The 23,674-nt window shown below is 40.3% G+C and overlaps 1 protein-coding gene across 1 annotated transcript in view; it reads right to left on the bottom strand.

Moving 5' to 3' along the window:
- The window catches only part of bcl2b (BCL2 apoptosis regulator b), a 33,778-nt gene extending 10,370 nt beyond the window's left edge, over positions 1–23,408 (bottom strand). Inside the window, exon 1 of the mRNA XM_015035200.1 lies at positions 22,263–23,408. Coding sequence (XP_014890686.1) covers positions 22,263–22,814 — 552 coding nt within the window. The 5' untranslated portion in view covers positions 22,815–23,408. The remainder of the gene's footprint in view (positions 1–22,262) is intronic.
- Positions 23,409–23,674: the final 266 nt, after the last annotated feature.

Raw genomic sequence — 23,674 nt, 5'->3', positions numbered from 1 at the left:
CCACACCCGCCCCACCACAAAGAAGACAAGAGAGAAAGGGGGGGGGGGGGGGGGGGGGGGGGGGGCGAATTGCCCCAAAAATACACATGGCAGCTAAAAGAGGATGTTTCCTCCTCGGTGGATGTCCGCCTATCCGGCTACCTTGGAACAGGAAGGGACTCAACAGCAGAGCAACTGCTGCGCCGCTATAAATACGGAGAAGTTTCATCAAAGCTACTTGTTCAGGGCTTCCCAATCTAATAAAACACCTCTCACCTCCTCCTGTTCGGTCCATTTAAAAGGCCACAGATGACGTCCAAGAGCACAGGGAGGGTGGAAAAGGGCAGCTGAGTCATCATGTGTTTGCGTGGATGCTGGTGTGCTCTAAAGTGCATGAGTGGCTTTCCAGTACAGACAGGATGTCTGCCACTTGAAGGCCGGGTGAGGACCTCATCTGAGTTTGTAGCCTTTAATCTGAGTGTAACAGGGAAAGGCAAAAACAAAAAAAAGAAAAAAAAAAAAAGCTAGTCATCTTTATGTGAATAAAGGGGAGAAAGGGAGTGGGAGACACTTTCCAGACTGGTCAGTTTTGTTCACATGTTGCAACTGGGAATGTAAAAAGGAGCACTTGTTTAAAGAGACACTTTGTAATTGAAAGTGGCCCTTTTGAACTGCGCTGAAACACTGAGTGGAAGAAAAGAAGTTAATGGTTACACTCCCAGTTAAAACATATATATATATATATATTTATATATATGGAGACCGTGGGAACCAGCAGATTTCCCAGGTGGCCCATTGCTTCTCCAGTAACAAACACAATCCAGAGGAGGAGCTCGTTTCCTGCCATAAGGCGGCATGCAGCCTCAGGCCTTAAAAGTAGGATCCGCTGACCCTCAAGACCACACAGCCACGTCTCCAGAAATAGACGTATGAGCGCGAGCCAAAAACGGCTACTGTATATGGAGTCATGACTGGGATGTGTGGGAGCACCACCAGTCACAGAGGGGTCTTGTGAACGTTCGTACAATAAAACACAGAGTTCTTTGATAGAAATGACATGTTTAGTAGTAGCTCTGATGTAACTGGATTACTCAGCCTTAAGAGGTTTTTCAGTCAGGCAAGACAGTCTTTGTTGAAGGAACCTCAGCAGTTCAGCCAGTGTGAAGTCACTTCCTGTAGCAAGCGCTGCACAAATGACATCATTGTCTGGTTTAGAACCAAGCCAACCCAAGTATAGTCAGATCAGAGTCTGTGTACGTAGACAGGGAAAGACTCGAGGCAAGCCAAGCATGTAGTCATACTAATTCCATGAAAAGAGGGGGCAGATAGAGGCAGAGCTACAGTTTGGCGGACACTGCAGCTAAGAGACTTTTTATTTGTTTTGAATCAAATCATCCGAGACTCACAGGGAGTGCCTCGCAAGAGTGCTGGTATGTGAAGGAACATTTTCCCCGTTTTGTCACATCACGCCTGCAAACGTGTGCCGAATTTCTTTGTGGTTTCGCGTGGAGAGCGACACAAAGTTCTTACTGGCGAGGTGGCAGTCTTAAACCCTGTACAACTACATTTCATTGATGTCACAGCTGCACGCCTTTCGGGTTTGCATTCCAACCATCCTTTGGAAAAATAGCTCAAACTCGGCTCATTCTGGACTTTGACTGGGACATTTCAAGGACGTTGTCCTTGCGGAAGATGCCATCGAGGCTTTTTATTTATGCTCTACCTGGTTTTTCCCCCCGGACTGTATTTCACTCCTTCCACCTTCCTGTCAACTATGACCAGCTTCCCCGTCCCTGCTGACGGAAAAAAAAAAAAAAAAAAACATTCCCACAGTATGATTCACTGCCACCAACATGATTGTTTATTGCAGAGCTTTCTTTTGACCGTGGTTTGATTTGTACCAACATTAAGTAATAGGTCCAAAATTTATTTGCAAAGTAGGCGACATTTTGAAGGCAATTGGTTACATTGGATTTTATTTAGAGGGAGAAAAATGAGGATGAATAAGTATCCATGAGATATGTTCTTTCTCTCTTGCAACAGCAGAGGCTTTTATGAATGTAATGCTACGCATTTCTTGTATTTTTATGATGTTGCTGAAATTTACTACACAAACGACTTGACTCGACTCATCTTTCATCCCTTCTTTCCTTTCTTCCTTCCTTTGCTACTTTGTGTTGTTCAATCACATTTGAGTTTACCTAAAATGCTTTAGGATTAGAGCTTTTAATGGGACTAAATATACAAAAATTCAAGGGAGACGACACAAATAATCTGTAATACAACTAGCAACAGTTACTCTAACAGAAATGAGACTTTTTTTCTTTTTTTTTTTTTTTTTCCCTGAATACCCCCTGTAATTTCCCCTACAAAGGTAAATGTAACATCATCCAGGTGAGGATTAATCTTGTCAGGAGAGGAGAAAGTACCCTAACATCAAAGCTCGCCTCCCATTGTCTCCTCTTTCATACAGGAGAGGTCTTGGAAAGTCATCTGCAAAATGAAAGCTTCAGCAGCAAGGTATTTGAGCGGTTTGTGTGACTCGAATACACAGGGGCCCGGTTTCAGGTTCTTCTGTGCTCTCTGCGCGCCCATGTAAATGAGCGAGACCACACTCTGGGACGGGGGCAGATAGACGATCTCAGATGTCTGATAATGTCAGCGAAAACAATCGTGCGTAGGAGGTACGACTCCCGCAGGAACGCCTTTGAAGTCGAGAGAGGAACGGGCGGAGGTCATTGAAAATGTTCCACAAAGTCACAGACAAAAGATGCTTTCTCCGGCAAACTCTGGAGTTAAAGTCGGTGTTAAAACTAAATCAAACTTCTTGCGGTTCTTAGGTTTTCTGTGCCAGACAAGTATGTTAGAAAGTAACTGAAGCTTCTGCTGTTGTTTAGACTGACTGCAGAATGTCTTGGCACACAGAAGAGTTCATTGTCAACTCTGTAGGGTGAACAGGACCCAGATCATGAACCTTTCACCACCTTGCTTCACAATTGGAGTTAGGTGATTTTACGCTCTGGCTCTAAATAAAAAGCAACATTGTGCATTGAGGCAAACGCTGTTGTTCTGGTCTGATCTTATGGAACAATAACACAGTGAAATTGAGGCAAACGCAGTGCAGGGAAATTAAATCTTATCAGGTCGAAGTTTCTTCGTTGGACGGATAAAGATGAGGATATTGTTTTTCACAATAGATAAGAATCAGTGTGTCATGAAAGTCGTTACATTTCCTGTTTCTAACAAGCTTTGAATAATGATATTTTGAGAATTTTTCAGTCATTCAACTAATTTGGAGTTCAGATGACGCTAAGGAAAAATGTTTATAACATTTATATTTATTGTTCAGGAAGACAAGAAGCTGAAATGATTGTTTTAGGCTTTGCCATTTTGGAAATTGTGGAGTTTCAGACTGAATGACTGATTAATGGAATTTGATACATTTGTGTGTACTTTGTGTTCAATGCATGTCCTATTTAGAATATTGTTTGTTGACATTGCATTGCAAAAGCAAATCTAAATAAATTTGTTTCAAATAAAATTATATCTGTATCATTTTTAAGGCAAAAATCTGACTTTAATTAATTTCCACTTGAAGATCAACAAGAAATACTGTCCTTTAACACGTATTCTTCAATCCACCATTTAATATATCTCACCTAGTATACCCTGGACTAGTCAACAGGCCATCAGAACTAAGCATGCACAACTAAAGGCAACATAGAGAGGCTGATTAGCCTAACATCCTTGTTTTTGGACGATGGGAGAAGGCCGGAGTACCCAGGGGAAACCCACAAACACACAGAGAGAATATTCAAATGCCACACAGAAAGCCCCTTTTGTGGCAAAACAAGAGTGTTTACAGCTGCTGCATGCAGCCCTGTCTTCTTCTGTCACATCATCCTTTAATTTCAAGAGCTAATCAGTTGTGATTAGAACTAAGTTAAGCAACAACGATTACAAGCGGCTAGATTGTAACTAAAACTAAATTAGACAATGATCTCCAGAATATTTGTTTGGTTGTCATTTTGCAAATTATCTATGTTCCTCTTACAATCCTTAAAAACAAGCCATACATGTTCAGTGTATTGTTTTTTTTTTTTTTTGTTTGTTTGTTTAACACAACTGACTTGGGCAATTTAACTGTTGCATCTAAGATGTAGTTATTTTTTTTCTTCACCTGAGATCACTGCAAAGCCATTCCTTGGCATGAACATCCTATGATGATCGAGTTTGGGGAAATTCCCAAATATCTCGTCTGGTTTTCACAAGCACATAAACGTTCACTTTGTAAATGACTGTAGAAATCCCCTTTCATTGATCTGACATCAACAGTCACCATTGTAGGATCAGCGTTGATATTGAACTCAGTAGCTTTCGATAATGAACAAGGGACATAAACAAACACCACTTCAATTCTGACACACTTATCCCAAGGCATATGACATATCTGACAAGCAGATGATGCAACGCCACATACAGAAATGAGACTCTGAGACTTTATTCGGTGTCTATTCCTGTTTTCATGACAGATTAAAAAAAAACGGAGATGGTGCTGAGAGACAAGATAGAAAGCTTTCTCACAGTCGGACAGTGGTTGCGAAATGCATGACAAAACTTCTCTAACTTCCATAGGAATGAGGTAATGTTAAAAGAAAGAGGAGGCAGGGACGGATATTCTCAGAGAGCCTTTCTCCAAATGAGAAATCCAAGCATGTATCCCGAGTCTGTCCTAGGATTGACTGTTGCCTCTTCTAGAAAAGGTTCTCAGATTTCCCCCTCTTTTCCTTTATAAAAGGCTGGGAATACTGGGGAAAAGTTCATTGACCTCTCTTAGGCAACCAGCTGATTTTCATCTAGGCTGGGGGAGAGGAATCTCAGGAATGCATTGATGTGCAGAGACAAACAACTGCACAGTGAGCTTTAGTCACCCAGGCTGAGAAAGCCAGCAAAAAGCTCAGCTTTATGCCACACGTTACGATTATGTAATAAAATAAGTCCAGTTGAGGTTTATTTCTCTTCAGTGAAGCAATCTGAGTCCAAAGCAACAGTTTGACGCAGAGACGAATGCTATTTCCAGTTCAATGTGACTTGGAGGCCTTGCAGAGGGCTGCGTCTGTTGTGCAAAAGGCTTTGAAAAACGGGTGAATTGTTTGAACAGGCTGGCTCGCTCGGAGCTGTGTGACCTTCCTTGTCTGCGTGCAAAGACCAAAAGGAAACAAGCACATCCTACCTGATGAATTACAATTAGCTTGTCTGTTGTGACAGTGATCGTCCAGTGGGAAAATATGCAGAAAGCAAATGAGGTCTGCGTCACTTTTGTTGAAAAAGAACATCTCTATCTTGCACGAGCTAGGAAAAATGTCATCAGAGACTACTCAGCAGCCCGGTTGTACTCAGACAATGAGACCCAAATTCTACTTTTTATGGTAAAATGTACTCGAATCAAGATAGATTCCAGTTTTCATATCATGGAGATGTCTTTTGTCTAATGAAGCAAAAAAAAAAAAAAAAAAAAAATTAATGTTTGGCCGTTATGATCACAATTACATTTGGAGGAAATAGGGGGAAGTTTGCAAACTTGCAAACCCAACTGTGAAGTTTGGATGGACTGGTGCAGTTCGTGAAATAGATGGCATCATGAGGCAAAAACAGCATGAGGAAATATTGAGGAAACATCTGCTGACATCATATATAAAAATAAAGTGATGGCATAAATAAATCTTCCAAACAGACAAATGAGTCAGATCTCCAACGGTGTGTGTGAGCCGTCCGCCCTACAAACTGGAGTTATGAAGCCCGCACGAAAAGTTTGTTCAAAATACTAAGGATGTACATAAAGAGTCCAAATATGGCGTTTTCCAAACAGATATAATGTAGGTAACCCTGTCTGATCTAAAATATAACACTGTGAGATGAAAAGCTTGTCATTTTATGCAGTTCATCCAAACAGTTGGTTTCATGTATACCTGCTTATTTTTACTTGGTGCTGTGCAATGCCCATGTGGATGTTTCACGAGTATGTCTATCAGCAGATGGATCAGCTGAGGATCAGATGATGCTCGAGTCAGATGACTTTAACAAGCAACTTTCATCCAAAGTTTCTAGTATTAATTTTTGACTTTCATTTCAACATTAACTCAAATTAAATCATAATCATTTACCCAGCCAGCCCCATTGTCGACCATTCAACTTTTTCTTCTACGAAAGCAGCCATCAGCCTCGACCTGGCAATAAGGAATAAGGGGATTGCCATGTGCCATGTTTATAACTTCATAAGCCTTTAGTTATTGCCTGCCCTTCCGTCTCTCACCTCCCCCCCACCCCCCAACTCCACGGCCCTGATCAAAGGCTCCTTCTAAAGTCCATCCATTTCAGGCAGGAATATTTTTCTCTCTCTTTTCCACCCTGGAATGCAGGAATGTAGACTCATTTAATTTAAACCTGGATTCCCTGAAGGCCAGGTTGCCGGTATCAGAAAATGGGTTCGCACAAACGAACTGAAAAATGTGACACAGCGCCAACTGGAGTCTTCTTTTAACATCAGCGTACTGAAATGCTGTGGATTTTAAAGCTTGAGAAGTACATTTACTGGTGTCACTCTTTGAAGCCTTTTTACCACATAGCCTCTTGAAACGTGAAAGATTTAAAGAAAAAAGGGCCTTTTATAGGATCATTTGCAGAGTTGATTAACGTTCTGGTGGTTAGATTTACAGACATGAGCCTTGTCTAGACAAAAGTCAAAAAAATCCCCCAATAAAGCAAAACGGCGCCCGACATAAATACTGACGTTATAAAAAATAAAAAATAAATCCTATCTGACATAAAATGACTGATACTATATAACCCTAAATAAAAGAAATGACAAGTTCTTAGAAGAAAAAAGATTCACTGTCAGTCCTTCTGTTTTTAGATCCACATTTTCTTTGAGGTATCTTTCATTATTTCTGTGACAGCCCAACAACCAATTAAAGTTCTCCCCTTTGGGGTAGACTGCATGTGTCTGTTAGGGTAAAATAAAATAAAAAAAACCCTGGCAACACCACATTTCACCCTCGCCGAGAAGGCATCACTCATATCCCTTATATATATATTTTTTACACATATTGTCATGCTATAACGATAAACTTCATGGTATTTTATTTATTTATGTGACAGACCGACCCAAAGTGGAGCATAACTGAAAAGTGGAGGGAAAACTGCACATGGTTTTTATTATTTTAGCAAATAAAAATGTGAAACACTGTGGCACTTTTGTGTCAACCCCCATTTTACTCTGACACCCCCCCCAAAAAAAGTCTAGCACAACACACGGCCTTAAAAATTTGCCTAATCAGCAACCAGAGTCTGTTTTTGCTATTTATCCTCTGTAGTTGTTCTGTGAAAACCACTGAGGGTTTCCTAAGGAACATTAGTGACGATGAACATCAAGACACACATCTGACAGGAGAGGAATAAAGTTGTGAGGATCTATGAAGCTTTGAACAGCTCATAGACGACTGCTCTATCTTTCATCCAAAAATGGGAAGATCCACAGCTGAGGTGGGAGAATCAGTTCACTGGAAAACGTTGAGTGTTGTACCCCTCACATCTGGACTTCATGAAAGAATGTCACGAAGAATCCTACTGGTGATAGAAAGGCATAACACATGGCTACATGACTGGTGGACACGGCACACTCACGGAAGAAGGTGCTCTGGTCAGATGAGAACCAAATATTTAACTTTCTGTCCTTTATGAGAATGTGAGAATGAAAGCGACTGCACGCCGATTGCGGCATCCTAAATTTAAATCACGGCGGTGGCAGCATCATGCTTCAGGGATGATTTTCTTCAGCAGGGCTGTGGAAGCTTTTCCGGTCGTGCAGCACCGGCTTGAACGAGAGCCCAAGCATGAGAAGCGTCCCACAAAGTCGACTGTAACTGCAGGCTGAATTTTGTACGTGACCTGCATGGTCACTGGTTGGCTGTTAATTGAGTCTTTGCTCAAAGACCCTGACACCAAACGTCGGAAGCACTCAATCAATACAACATAGACAGAGTGATATCTGAGCAGTGGCTGACCTCACTCAGTGCTGAGAGGAACAGATCCGATTTCCTGTGGGGTATTTGCTCTGTAGCCAAAAAAAAAAAAAAAAAAAAAATCACATTGGGGAGGGGGAGCAGAGAATTATTTACTCCAGACCTCCAGCGATGACAAGAGAAACCTACTTCCTATCATCTGGCTCTTGTCACTTTTTTTTTTTTTTTTTTTTATTCCAGAGAAGGGCTAGGGGTGATTGGGGGGGCAGCAGAGTATGTATGGAGAGGAGCCAATAATGGCATTCTGTTTGTTAATGGCCAGTGCTGTGGTTAGTTGCACTGGGAAATCCCAGAGGATGTGTGTGTGTGTGTGTGTGTGTGCGTGTGTGTGTGTGTGTGTGTGTGTGTGTGTGTGTGCGTGTGTGTGTGCGTGTGCAAGTGTGTGTGTTTGTGCTGAGGCCGAATGGCACAGCTAACAGGAAGCTAGGCACCCTGGGGCCATCTGCTCCCTGCCATGGCTCACATGTCACCCTGTGACAACAGAGCATTATTGATTCACACCGCCACATCCGCTTCTGTGTTCACACACTGTTGATGTGTGCGTGCGTGTGCACGCGTGCGCGTGCGAATATGTGTGTGTGTGCATACATAGCTATTCTGTGGACAGCAAATAATTGATTTGCACTACTGCATCCGCTTCTGTGTTTGTCTGCCTGTATGTGTGTGCAATTTATAAATTTTAAAGGGTTATTCTAATCAAATCTCAAAAATATATTTCCTCACCAGATTAGTAGTCATCCATGCAGAAGATTGCAGTTTTACTTTAAGGTTGCCCCATTTTTTTTCTTTTTTTTTTTTTCCAATGAAACGCCGACTGAGCGGCTGCAAACGTGGATTTTCTGCTCTCTCTCTTTTAGTTACACAGTTTTTTGCACCAAGAGCTAATAACAAATAACAATAATATTTAGAAGAATAAGAACATTGGGAATTCAAACTTCATAAACTTTTTTTCTTTATCAAAAAGTAAAGCAACATGAAGAATAAGTGAGTACATTACAGATTACTTATCACAGTTATTCTGGTTTTCCCTCTTTTAGTATATATCTGTAATTAATTCTCTTTCCTACAACTTTATCAATCTCCAATCGGCTTAACCTGAATATAGATAAAACTAAGGTGCTGTATTAAATCATGTTTAGTTTTTGGTGGATTTCAGCTAAGTTGTCTCTGTGCATCATTTTTATTTTGGCTTTGTCTTCCAACCCAACTGCAGATGTTCTGAGGTGTGTACAGATGCACGTTTTCAAACCCAAACTATATTCTTTTAAGAGCATGCAGTACACGCTCGCAACCGTTTGAAATACCCCAGGTTAGCTTAGTCATTTTCCAACCGCCCAATTACGCACATTTGCAAAAACACGGCTCAGGAGTCTGATTGCATCGCTCACTCTCACCTCTCAGTGAACTTGTTTGGACATTTATTTCTGAGAAAACTGACATCAACATCTCGTTCAGCATTATTTGGCCTTCATACTGATATGGATGATGTAAGGTTGAGTATCTGTCCTGACAAACATCTATTCTAATTCTGGTATCTTACTAAAGCAAAATGTTGCAGACTGCAAACATTATGGACATAAAAGCTTTAAACATTTAATCAATATTTAATCAATGTACATGACCGGTGGAACTTATACTCCATTCAGTAAAAATACTAATTCTTCAAAACACCTTCATGTTTTTTTTTAATTATTAATAACATGATGAAAACCTTTTTTCACTTTGTCAATGTACTGAACATGATTTACTTTCTATCTTTACACAAAAAAATAATCGTGTAGAGATGAATGAAAGTAAAATGTTCTTTATATTCACTCATGTATTTTTATATTTTATTTTATTGTTTTTTTGTTTAACGCTCCTTTGTAGAAATAGAAATAGAACTGAAAGATCCAAAATAAACAAAAATTTTTAAAAAAAAGGCGAATGGTGATCTATTCTATAACAATAAAATCTAACAGTTCAACAAAGACTTTGAAAGCAGAATTTGTTTCTGTCTTTCAGACTGTTTGGGTCAACTTAAGTTCAAAATACTGTAAATTTAGGCCAGTTAAAATGCAACAATGTGACGCATCTGAAAAAAGTCTCATGTATTACTGTAATCACTTTTCCTGTTTCTTCCAGAAATAGAAGAGTGATTATTAAAATGTTACTCTAATATATTAGTCACAAATTAGCCTTTATCTGTCTTTGTCAGATTCAGTCCTGTATGCTGGATGCTGTATGCTGGATCAACATGCTGAAAAACATGTTGATAGCATGTTAGCACACAGCGCTAATAAAGTTCAGTCATATTCAATGGGCAGAACAATCTTAGAAACACAATAGTACCACAGTAAACAGTAAAGACCGATTACAGGTTTTTACAGCTTCATATTAACAATAGTTGGTGGAAATAAAGATGCAGAGTTGGGAAGCAGACAGTGAGAAGGTGACTGGTAGAGGGGAGGATAGAGGGATTTCAAGGGTAAAAGAGAAAAGGAGAAAAAGTTTTTTTTTTGTTTTTTTTTTTGCTTTCAGCTTCTTTTAGTTCTCGTCCTTCCACTGAGGTATTAGAGGTATTTACTCATTTTCTACAGTACCACTTCATTTGCAATTTTCAGCCTCCACCTTCATCCCCACTGACTCCTCTTCTAGCAGTTGTACTTTTTCGTCCTCTTGATCTTTCTGTTGTGCTTTTTAGCTTTCTTCTTCCAAAACTGTCCTCCCTGTCTGCAGTTCTATTTTTTTAGCCTTCAAATATTTGAAGACTTTATCAGCTTTGGCCTTTAATTGCCCCGATTCTTTCTTTCCTTGCCCCCTGTTTACTTTTTCTCCGGCTTCCTCTCTCCTTGTGAAACTTCTTGGAGTCTCTTGTCTTTCTTTATTTCTATCTTCTCTTCAAGATGTTTCATTGCATATTGAAGTTGTTCTTTTTCAAGTGATAATTGTAAAACATCCCACTCTGCTCTTCTTTTTTTTCTCTCCCATCTCCACTTTGTTCTCTGACTCTTTTTCCTTTCTACCAGATGCTCGGTCATTTTCATCCTCAGGTTGTCAGTGTACTGATGCAGATAGTTGTTTTCTTTGTCAACCCTCTCAACTTTTCTTTTAGAGCAGACACCAAGAAGGTCTCTCTCTCTCTATACTTGTCATTATTTTTTTCTTTTGTCCTGGTAGTGTGGAGGTTTCCTCGTGCTCAGTGTTTGTCTCATGCAACTCATTAAAGAAGCTTCATTGTATTAACACATTTTCCCAATAGGTGATTTTCTGCCAAATATTTATTTTGTACAGTCCAGGATGTGTTCATCAATGGACTATTGAAGGGTTGAGGCAACTTATGAGTTCTCCTTATTTTCGCCTGGACCTTAAGGCCAGTTTAAAAACACGTACTCACTCCAATCTGGTTTAAATAACACTTGAATAAAAAGATTTGCTGCAGAGATACACACTATGACTTCTGGGAAACATTACATCCAAGAAATCTCCATCACCAGGTGCTACAAAGCCCCGTTTTCACACTGCTGATATGGATGCAAATTCTTTAGATGTTAGATGTGATTTAGTTTTGTAGGACTGGTGGTTCTGCTGCTCCATCTTACCAGATAGGATGACCTCATCTAAGTACAAATAGTTTTTTTAATCAAAGAAATTAATGGCAAACATAATAATGTTTGCTTGTTTTCATCACACAGACTCATTACCTTAATATTAACCCACTTATCTAGGCAGCAAATCAGGTAAGATTGTTCTGAATTCAGTTATGAACACAGACACACACACCCAGATACACTTGTAAGGGTAACTCAGAGCAACCAATTAACTTCACATGCATGTTTTGGGACTGCTGAAGGAAGCTGGGGAACCAGAGAGAAGCCACACATGCACAGGGAGAACAAACGCCATGCAGAAAAGAGAGCTAGATTTGAGTCTAGGACTTTCTCGCTGCAAAGCAACCGCATCACTGTCCAGATTGCAACTGTTAATGCAAACTCTGACGAGTCCATTTTGCTCATTTTAAATCACTGCCTGTCTGTCCATCCTGTAATTCTCATATAAACTACTTATGTCTACAGTCAGGGCAATAATTATTGAGCTCACGATAACTGGAACTTCAGCATACAAGGCTGGAGGTTTGTCTGGCCACCACTCACAGTAAGGTGAAAAAAAAATCTCCAAGCATTTCAAGTCGTTGTCCATAGCCCTTGTAGATTTAGTCTTACAGTAAACTTTTAGCTATATGAACAAACAAAAACATATATCTTCTAACTTGAACTATTATTTCCATTTCAGGTTTGGACTAGCCAAAGTCCCAACTTGATTCTGCCAAAATCTTTGGATGGAGCTGAAGATCAGGGAGAAAGCTAGCAGACTTTTCAACCATGAAGACTTAGAGCTCTTCACAATAAATGATCAACATATCAATGGAAACATGCAGCAAGCTGGTCAGAAATTATAAGGAGTTGATTGCTGTAATACCAGTCAAAGAGTTTTCCATTGATGCTTAAGAGGACCGTACATTATTTTTAACATGCCATTTTTGATGTAAAAAAAAAAAAAAGAAAAAAAAAAGAAGAGATGTTCTATTTTCCTGACCTGAGGTTCTGTTTGATTTCATATGAAATCTGCCAACGGTATGAATAATTTTGGGCTTTGTTGTGTATGTATGAAATCACCTCATATCACTTGTTAGGCCCGGTGGAGGATCTCTGATGCTGTGTGATTTGAATTCAGTGTGAAATGTTGCCTTTTTGTCCTAATCAAAGAAGAGTATATGACTTAAGAGCTGCAGTATGTCATCAGCATAAGAGAGAAATATGTTTATAGTGAATAAAATGATTGAATATCAGAATAGCTAACATGTCAATTGCTTTTCACATAACTGATAACTGTAATCTGAACTCTACTACACTAGCCCACATAAAAATGCTTTCGGTTTGCAAAGAAAAATGTTTCTGTAAAACTCCAAGAGCTGGAGTTCATATTCCCATCACGGTGCTTTTTATATATATATATAAAAAATGAAAAGAAAAAAAAAATACTTTTAGCGCTTTGTCCTAAGATGATCAACAATAGTGAGAGAATGGGAGGAACAGTTTAACCTTGCCCTATATTGATATGCTGCACAATACAAGGGCGTGCCTTGTGGCAAAGTCAACTAGTGTCTCAGTAGGCGGCTCATTATCCAGCTCCAGCACTGACAGGAAAGGTGAAAAAACTCTTTTATCTGCCGTCTCAAATTGCTCAGTGGGACATTTTTTTTATTTTTTTTTTATGCAGATCAGTGGCAGGTTTGTTATGTGAGCAGGAAAGATAGCACGGATGCAAACAGGTCAGGGGTTTGTGTGCAACATGACAATTACAGGACCACACAGGAGAAGTGACGGTAATGCAGCTATATTTAGAGGGCTCTCACATGTCCCTGCATTTTTCAAGGATCTGGAGCATCACCTGACACTGAGAGTCACGTCTCGGGTATTAGTGTGTCGTTTGTTCAGGCATGAGGCATGTGTGTAAATATGTACATCCTCAAAGTTGTGGAGTGAGACAGTCACAGGTAAAGAGACTAAAAAAAGATAGTGCAATACCCCATCTGAGGTGTAGACAGACTTTATAGTTCCACTTGTGGAAGATGCATTTAGTGCCTGGGCTTCTCTGTTCCATATATTATTCATCAGTGTGTGCTTTGAGTGGTACAGAGGGGCTTTTAAATAGCTCAGGCATGTGCTCTTTGTAAAACCGGAAAGCAGAAGGCTACTCGACTGCAATATTTTAAAGGAAATAGAATTACATAAATGTATCTACATAATTCATCAATCGTAAATCTTATCTGAGACCCATAATTAATAACAAGGGGATTTTTGCTCAAACTTCAACTATTCAAAAACTCCTTGCATCAGCAAGCATTCTTAAAAGTGCACACTACCGACAGGAATATCTGGTGAAAAAAAAGCAACAAAAAAAACAAAAAAACAAAAGCAGCCTAAACCTTTCACTGAGCCTTCAGAAAAGAAAAACCTTTATTACATCTCCATTATTTATTTACAATCGCTGTTCCCCAACAGACATTCCTCCAGTTCTCCAGAGGAGGCCCAGAAATAAGCACGCAACAGGATGGGGTGGAGGTTTCTCAGGGGAAAGCCGAGGTCATGGAAATAGAAAAGCAAAACCCACATCACTTCATCACAGCGACTGTGACAGCCCAGTGTTTTTTCGAGATAATCGAGTTGTTTGGGCGTTTTTCACGCTCAGCAGTGATTCCTGCACTTTTGGAACGTTCATGAAACTCTCGGTATGTGTGGAATGAGAAAGATGAAGCAAAATATGACGCAGAAGCACAAGCATATTATGAGGATGATTTGAAGAAATCAAGCTGCCTGTTTGACTCTTAGTTCCACTCAACCGCATGATCAAACAGCAAGTTTTGTTTTGGAGAGAGGGCGTGTTTGCATGGTCTAAAATATTTTTCAGCAATTTTTCACAATAATAAAGTGTGACTAACAAAATTGGGGTCATGAAAATGATTCTGTTTATCTATTCTCTGTAGTCGTGTTGTCCTGTTCAGAGTTGTAAGAGAGCTGGAGCCTATCAAAGCAGTTAATGGTCAAAAGGCGACTTAAACCCTTAATGGCTCTTGATGGCATCATAGAACCAGCTCACAAGAAAAAGAAACAGGCAGACTTACTCCTGAAGTCACTTGAGAATCACTAGTTAACCTAACAAGTTTTTTTTTAAACTTTGGAACAAACCTGAGGATCTGGAGAAAATCACATTTGTGTTGGAGGATCATAAAAGTCCATCAAAGACTCAAACCATCTGAGATTTAAAACCCAGACATTCTGTTTACGTGCCAACTTCCATGGAGCCAAAAAAAGACAAACTCAGTTCAAATTGTAAAAAGCTGCTGCCATAATGTTTCTTATCCTGCCACAGATGTTGGCATATCCAAAAATAAAACCTTACTTGCCTCTAAACTTGAATAATAAAGCACATTTTTTGAAACTTCAAGACTTGTCATACCTATGGCAGGTCTATGAAGAATGTGATCCGCTCCTGTTTTGTAGATTGCACGTGTAAGTAAATGAAGGCTGTTGATTGCAAGTTGTTTTTGCTGGAACATCACCGATTTACTCCAACACTTAATGATCACCTGACCAACTGAGGATTAAAGTCCAAGTCCAACGGCTCAACATACAATCACTCTGCCCCAAGTGGTCAGATAATTATTAGCTGATGTTTTCAGAAAATAGGTCAGACTGGTCCACTTGTTGGGGCCACTTCAAGCATTCAGCATTCAGAGGTGAGTGAACTTTCATCAGTGGGGAGAACACTTCTTTTGAACATCTACTTTACTTGTCAGAAGACGTTTTTGATACTTTTAAGAGAAATTATTCATCTTTGTTTAAGAAATATCAGTAAGGAAATTTAAGGCCAAGATCTTTGTCTGGAAGACAAAAGCCTATTTAGAGATGCTATGTCTTATAAAGACCAGATAGAACATATATGAATGTATAAAACCTTCAAGAACAACAGAGGATTAGTAACCTAAAAAAAAACTTGTATGAATAAAAGTCGCTTCCCCCCTCAGGTTCATCTTAGGAATGTCTTTTCTGCAGTCTAGCTATAAATCACAAATGAAACCAGATGAATTTGGAACCATGCTCCATCAACTGATATAATTAAAACAAAACTTCTTGATTGCAATGTCCAAAAAGTATCGCATGTTTCAAGAAGACAGGTTGTACATATCCATGTACACATGGATATGGAAAACATATCCATCTGTACAGCAAGAGTTTAATTATGCAACTGGTTTATGCTGCAGTAACAAAAGTAACAAAAAGTTTATTTTAGTAGAGGAAAGAATAGAATCAGTGAAATACCAACTATTTCAGTAAAGGAAAAGATGTAGATGTATGTCTACAGTATAATGATGATGCTGAGCCATCTTGAAAATCCACAAATGACCTGCGGAGATTCAAGCTAAGCATCGTTAAAAAAAAATAAAAAATCTATGGTTACAAGAGTAGGTCAAGTTAGAAAGTCAAAGAAAGAGAACTACATAAATGCATTGGAGTCTGCTGCTGCAATATGACAAAATGTGCAAAAGTGAAAAACATTTGACAACAACAAGAACATTGATGTTCTTTTACTCCAAAACTGTAAAATAACTTTGCACTCGCTCCCCGTTGCGAGTCAAGCAATCTCTTCGGTGCTCTCAGGACTTACAGTAAAGGGTTAACCCTGCTTTTGTATGCATTCCACACACAGAGCTGAAGGCTGGCATAAAAGGTCTTTGTGCATCCAGTAGATCTCTGAGAGATTTCTAGACGCCTGCTACTGGAAGAAGGTATTCTTGTCACACCGATTCGAACAGTTAGAGCCCAGAGCAGCCTGCCTCTGTAGGAAACGTTTCTGAGGTTACAGTTGCCGAGCTGATGGGTGTAAACACAGTGGCAGATGGTGAGCGACCAAGGCCTGCACAGCAAGAGGGGTACCGCACAGGGGGAAATCTTGGCTCCCTCTTGCCACATTGAGCTCTCTTGTGGTGCACAAGAAAGAGAGTCGAAATTGAACTGGAGAAACTAAATGTCAGACTCTCCAAGCACAGAGTTGTCAACATATATAGTGAAGCAAGCTGACTTAATAGTTGGGTAGGAAATAGCACTAATTGCCATTGTCTTGAGTATTTATTTAGTTCTGAGCTCAGATGGGTAAAAACAAGAAGACTGTGTGCATCCTACTAATAAAGCTGGTCCAGACTGATGAACTGACTGTGACAGTACGCAGGGGGAGAAGAGAAGATTTGTAGCTTAGAACGGATGGATCAGTCATGACTTAGAGAGCTCATTACACTGGAAAACATAAGTCTTCAGATGTAGCAGGCCTTTCATTGTCTGAACAATGCTTTTTTTTTTTTTTCTAAGGAAAAAAGTTCAAAGCACAGCTAGGTATCGCCTAGAACAATTCATGGCTGCAGCCTTTATTAGTATTGACTTGTGTTAAACAGACTGGCTCTGCAGCTCTGGGAAGAAGAGAGATCTCAGCGTGGAATTTTATATTTCTACCTTTCCTTGTATGCTTCTTTTATGATTTATTTTGTTTGGGTTTTGTCTCCCCTCTGCCAGCACATCACCTATATAGAGATTAATGACTTCCTCTCTGTCCCACATAGCCTCAACAACGGGGTGCGGCACGAGGCCCACTATACCATAGCAACATGCGGGTCCCACCCACCACTGAGCAGACTGTTGCTCAGGGAATCCCCCACAGGATGGACCCAGCCCAGGCTTATATTGTCTACTCTTAACAGACAAACACAGACACATACCTGTAACACAGGGAATTTAAAAGGCAGAAACAGGCCACCTGGTAAGACAAGACATCTGATCTTGGTGTGTTTCAGATCAAATGAGAAGGAACATCTAAACACAGATACAGAGCTTTGCAAATTTATACATACCCTTTGAAGATTTCCACACTTTGTTGCATTGCAACCAAAGACTTGAATGCATTTTATGAGAAACACCAACTTCAAGAAATGTGACGTGGAAGGAAAACGTTTCATGGTTCTCGATTTTTTTTTTTTTTTGACAAATAGAAATCTAAAAAGTGTTGCATACATTTAGTCTGATACCTCTTACTAAAATCCAGGGTAAACAACTACCTTTCAAAGTCACCTGATTGATTAAAAAAAAAAGAGAGAGAATCCACCAGCATGAAATTTAATCTCAATCTACACATGAAGGGACTATTTGCAGTTTGGCACAAGCTATGAATGGAACACAAGAAGCATTTGCAAGGCAATGGATCTCAACATGTAATAATAAAACAGAATATCACCACAATATTTAGAATAATTAATTACCTAACTATCAATGCAAAATTTTGATGTGGCGGAAGTCTCATTTAAACCCATAAGCGCGCCTCCCCTGCAGATTGATTGACAATGGTGTCTACCATTGTACATCGATCGTCATTTTTCACAAGTAGCCCAAAAGACACTTGCATCTTGGAGCATAGCAAAATACAACAGAAAAAAATGTCATAAGATCAGCACTGAGCAATTTCCCATCAGGAACTAAACACATTTTCTTAATCTGAGCTGCTTACAGATAACTGTTGTGAAACTGCTGTTTTCCTCTTAAGGCTCATTTTGGCACATAGCAGTGTGTTTGGGTTTGTGTGTGTGTGTGTGCGTATGTGCCCGCATGCATGTGTGTGCACACGCGTGCCCCTGCAGCCAGTCAAACGTCTCAGGTCAGGCATGTAATTTCTGGACTCGGATGCTGTCTTCGGCTGCTTTGTTCAATCACTCGGTATTTACTGCCTGTAAATAAACACAGGTGTGCAGCCGGAGCTTAAATTGGAACATGCAATTTCCCTCCAACCAAAGGTCAAAATTTTAACTAAATATTTGGGACAAAGAAAGGGACCTTGTTTCAAATTCTGGGGTGCGGGAAGTAATCAGGGCAGAATGGGAGCAATTTCGCCCTCAACGGGGTTCAACAAACACAGAGAGTGCTTGTCACTTCCAAGGGACACGTTTTAGTTCAATGAAAGCGACATCTGACTCACTCCTGTGTGCAGACTTAACAACGATTAGTGGGCATTTCTATTTTTTGATGCAGCTTTTCAAAACAACAAGAAACAGAAAGCTATTGAAAGTTACTTCAACACCACTTTTGTATTTTTAAAATGCCATAATGTGTTGATTGGTCCCACACCTTTATTTGTGGAAGATGGCAAACACAACATTCACATTTTCTACACAGTAGCACACCAGACTGAATGTGACCATAAGTACAACCTGTCTAAACAGGCATTTAACCATGTTTACTGAATGTCTTCATTGTTTGGAAGATGTATAAACTCTTTATACAGAGCAAAAACACACAAGTGCAAGGTTCACCTGGCAGATGGTGGATAAAACTGACCCTGTGTGTACCTCAGACCCGAGTGACACTCCTCACAATTAGGTCATCACCTACCCCCCCCAGCGAAACCCCAACATCAGATTAAACGTAAGCACATTGGCTCCAACATAAATGCTAGATTATTTTCTCACAGTGGAAGCCATTGTTCTGCCCACATCGTAAGCAGACTGAGGTCACATCCTTTTTCCTGTGAGGGTGTTCAGGCATATCCTACCGTGAAAAGAAACTTCACGTGTTGCCCGTTTAAACAGCTGATTTTATGACTCAACACAACACAACAAACAAAGAAGAGTATGTGCTTTGAGTTTTATGTGAAATAAAAATAATAATAATAAAAAAAAAAACTAGAAAGGTCATTTATGAATTTTACTTACCAATAATATAGACACATTATTGGTCTCTCAGAGATCTACTGGACTATGGTCACAATATATTGTCTCTTAAATATTTCTATCTCACTTAATGCAAAATGCTTGTATGACTTTGTTAGAATAAATGTAAGCTATTATTATGAGAAGCAGAGATAAAGTGACTTAAGCCTGACACTCGTGTCCATTTGAGACTTTTATTTTGAAGTAAGAAAGGAAGTAGTTCTTTGTTGTTCCGCTGTGTTGACAGTTAAAACACTAAATTGTAGAAATGTTCATAACTTATGAAAATCAGTCAATAATTTCACTTAATCTTTGCGCAACTTTAACAAAAGACGCAGCTTGATCTTTAAGAAAAGATATAAATGATTTGAAAGCTCTGTGAGAAAATATTACCGAACAATGCTGCAGCTAATCAATGCTGAAGTTACCATCCTATTTGCAACTTTCTGTTGGTGATAAATAAATGTACTATTTCACAGTTTTTAGGAACTGTAGACCAAATTTAATGCTGTCTTGTTCAAATCTTAAGCACTAAAATCTAAAGTACAACTGATTCAACTGGATTGCTCTATACAGCACAGAGCAAAAAAAGATTTCGCAGACTTCATCAAGAGCACAGAGTGTGTCTCGGTTATTATAGGACATGTTATAACCAAAACAAACACCTCAGGGAATTCCCAGCATTCAAATGAATACAAATCCACAACAGCAATGATCTATCTAGGATGTGAAATGAAGCTTCAGTTGAACATATTTAAGATCCGTTTTTTTATTTTTTTATTTTATTAGAATAAAACCTTTCAAACCGACCCTAACTCCAAACATGTGCCATAATAACAATCCCTAAATAATCCTGTGGATTAAAGGATGATATTTTCTTTCCCACCCCAGCTGATGCAGACACAGTCATCTCCACCCAGCTGTAAAACACAGACTATGACCTACATTATTGTACAGTGGGCACACACTCCAGGGATTGTAGGCAGGCGTCTATGTAGCTCTAGGCTTTAAGACACAGGTCTAAAAAAAAAAAAAAAAAAGAAAGAAAAAGAAAAGAAAACCTCGATGCACAACAGAGGACTGCATGTTAAACACAGTGGCTGCAGATTAGCTCTCTGTTCCTGCAGGGCCCTCCCTCTACTGCCTGCCTTTGATATTTGGCAAAACCTGTCACCTCCAGGGGCAAGACAGACACAAGGGGAATGTTAAACGGTCCTATCCTTTGAGATGAAACGTTCGATATGAATCATTGATGCCGCTCATCTTCATACTCTCTTTCTCTCTCTCGCTCTCTCATACACACATTCACATGTATATGTATATATATCCCAACTCCCGTAGCTTCCAGCTATTACGGCCACGTAGCACAAATGTTATGTTCTTATAATGAGCAACTCCACTAATTAAAGGCTAATTCATTACAGTTTGGTTTAATGGCAATGTAGAAGTTGCATATTCTGCACTTTTTACAAAGAAACCGCAGGAGAGTTTGCAAAACATTTTCCTCAAACGTGATGTTGTACGGTTCCAACAGGTTTCTCTCAGAGCGTGTGCGTCTACGTGGGAAGGTCAATGTTTAGAAGGTTCATGTGCCCTTTGGTAGTGCTTTGACTACCTAACGCAGTCAGTGATGCCCAGAGCCTTTAACACATTAACCAGAAGCTCGCAGTGCGCTGACATGTGTCTGGTGCTCTTCACCCTGCAGGAAACACATTCTAAGGCAATACATGGCAGCATGCAAGGGCAGAAATGAGGCGTTACAATTGCTGGACCACCTGCTTCTGATGGTCAAAGTGTTTCCTTTAAGAAACTCTTTAAAACCTACTTGTTATTTGTGAGAAACAGATACGCTGCCGGGATTGAAAATGGGCAAGGTAAGCCAGTCCTGCCCTCATCAGACGTGTACAACAAAGGATCCATTTGTAGACCAGAACTTTTTATTTTTATTTTCATTTGTACCGGTTGCCATTTGATGCTGTTTTGTAGAAATGTGCTTTATTTTTGAATGCAGATGCTTCTTTGTGGAATAAGGTCATCTTCTGTCTCTCAATGTCAAATGATAAAAAAAATGTTGCCACTCAATGTTTAATATTGGCACAAGCAACCATAAGCATATTTCTACAATTTTGCTTATTTTTCATTGGCTTCTATTTATATTCAAAATGAATAGGATTTGCTTCTATTTCGTCTTTTAACAGGCGAGCTTCATTTCATCTGTCTAAACCACTGCCCTCTCTCATGCACCATCTCGCACTGGCAGACCAGATGGCTGTACATGTTCCAAAGAGTCGCTAGTCGTTTCACTTCTTCACCATTTTGTCGGTTTGGTTTTGTTGCACAACACTTTTAGCCTTGTTCTTTTCACTTAAGTATTGGTTTGTAAGGCAGCTACAGTGTAGCTCTTCTTTCAAGATAAAAATTAAATGTTAAACATACGACTCGTTAAATTCTAAACCAGCTTTTACTTCCCCAAATTTTCATTTAGACCTTCTCTTCTTCTTCTTGTTCTGCTTCTTCTTCTTCGTCTTCTTCTTCCTGACAGCTGTCCGTCTACAACTGGCTGTTGAGTTTAAAGGGAGGGACTTATCTCAGAGCGTGGGAAGGTGTGACCTAACCCTTAATTCTTATTGGACGCGAAGACTTTAACTGCCAACGTGGTCATCCAATCAGCAGCTCGAACAGGAAAGGCCGCGCTCGCGTTGTGGTGCATCACATGCACATCTTTGAGGATGATTTTATTAATGATCGATCTCACGTGTACTTTCGGTTCTGAGCCGTAAATAAAGCCACAGAGCGCCCACTGTGATCTCAGCCCGTGCCCGGTTTCAAAGCCACGCACTCAGACCTAAAAGAGGACTTTTGCGCATCCGTTGCAACAAATCTGCAAAGCGCTTAAGAGGCTGAATCAGACCTACCCATCCCCCGTTATCTTGTATCCAGCTGTCAAGGGGTCCATTTAAATATTCCGTCATCCACTCCGCGATGTTGTCCACTTGCGATGTCATCTCCTCTTTGGACGCGCACTCCACGCACACCGTGCTTCCGAACTCGAAGAAAGCGATAATCCGACCCCAGTTCACGCCGTCCCGGAACAGTTCGTTTATGACCTCGGCGAACCTCGTCCTCGCCGTGTCTCTGGTGAGGTACAGCTGCTGCGACATCTCCACGAAGTCCAACTGGTACAGTTTCTCGAGTTCGTCACCGGCGTCGCGCAGGACCCGGTGGATGTCTGCGTACGGGTCGGACTGCGAGATCCGCCTGCAGAGGCGGTGGGGGTCGCTGTCGCTGTCGGGCCCCGGTCCTGCATCGCGGCAGCGCCGAACCAAAGTCGGTGAATGGTCACCTAAACCTCCGTTGTTAGCAGCGTCGTCGTCCGGGACTCCGTTAAATCCCCACACGTATCCCCGTTTGGAGAGTTTATGGCAGATGTAGTTTTCCACAATATTGCGATTGTAGTCGTTCGCCATCCCTAAATGTGACACTTAGTGTAAATCAGAGCGTGCCCTAAATAGAATGCATTCTGATCGAAATTGTGTGGTGCTGTTCAACCCCACTGCAAAGCCTCGTCTAAATCTTAGATCTGTTGAGATCTAAGCAACGCAATTAATTATTCCACTCTACAGGCGATTTTTTTTTTTTAACAAACTCAGAAAATCAATTTGAGACAAAAAAAAATAAAATAAAATAATGATTTGGATCTCAAAAAATCCCCGGTTCCGCTTGAGCAGGAGCCTTCTTTTCCCGAATCCTTGCAGGGACACTGCTGGGGAGAGATCCAATATGCGGAAGAGCTTGGAGTAGTTTGCTTGTTCCCGTGCACATCCCCCAGGCGTAGATGAGCAGCGATTAGAAAAAAATATATGAATGAAAGTCAAAGTTGTGCGCGCCTGAAGGGGGATCCACGGCCGCTCAACGGATATTAACCCCGCTACGAGCCGAGCAGACGCGGGGCTGTGAGTCAGACAAGGTCGGACTGGGTCCTCTTCAGCGATCACTCCACATATCAGCAGCAGCTCCAGCCCACCACCAGTGGGCCGCTCTCTCTCTCACTGACGTCAGCTCAGAGTCTCCGACGTTGAGCGGGGGAAAACCCTTTTTTTTTTTTTTTGATAGCCAGTATTTGTACAAGTATTGCACTATAAATGTATACGCTATTAAAAGCCAACTTTCCGTAAGAACACGTTCCTTTCATTTTTAAAATGGTGCACGAGAAAACCGTTCAGCTTTCTTTTCATCAAGTCTCTTCTCCCCCTTGTGGTTGAAAGAATTTACTAAACATTTACTAAACATATACGCTTACAAGACTGCTGAACTGTTGCACTTCTAG

The sequence above is a fragment of the Poecilia latipinna genome, unplaced genomic scaffold (genome assembly GCF_001443285.1).
Source record: "Poecilia latipinna isolate Pla-1442-1.1 unplaced genomic scaffold, P_latipinna-1.0 Scaffold328, whole genome shotgun sequence".
NCBI classification, from domain to species: Eukaryota; Metazoa; Chordata; class Actinopteri; order Cyprinodontiformes; family Poeciliidae; genus Poecilia; species Poecilia latipinna.
The sequence above is the reverse complement of the archived record's forward strand: the minus strand, read 5'-3'. Positions and strand labels throughout refer to the sequence as shown.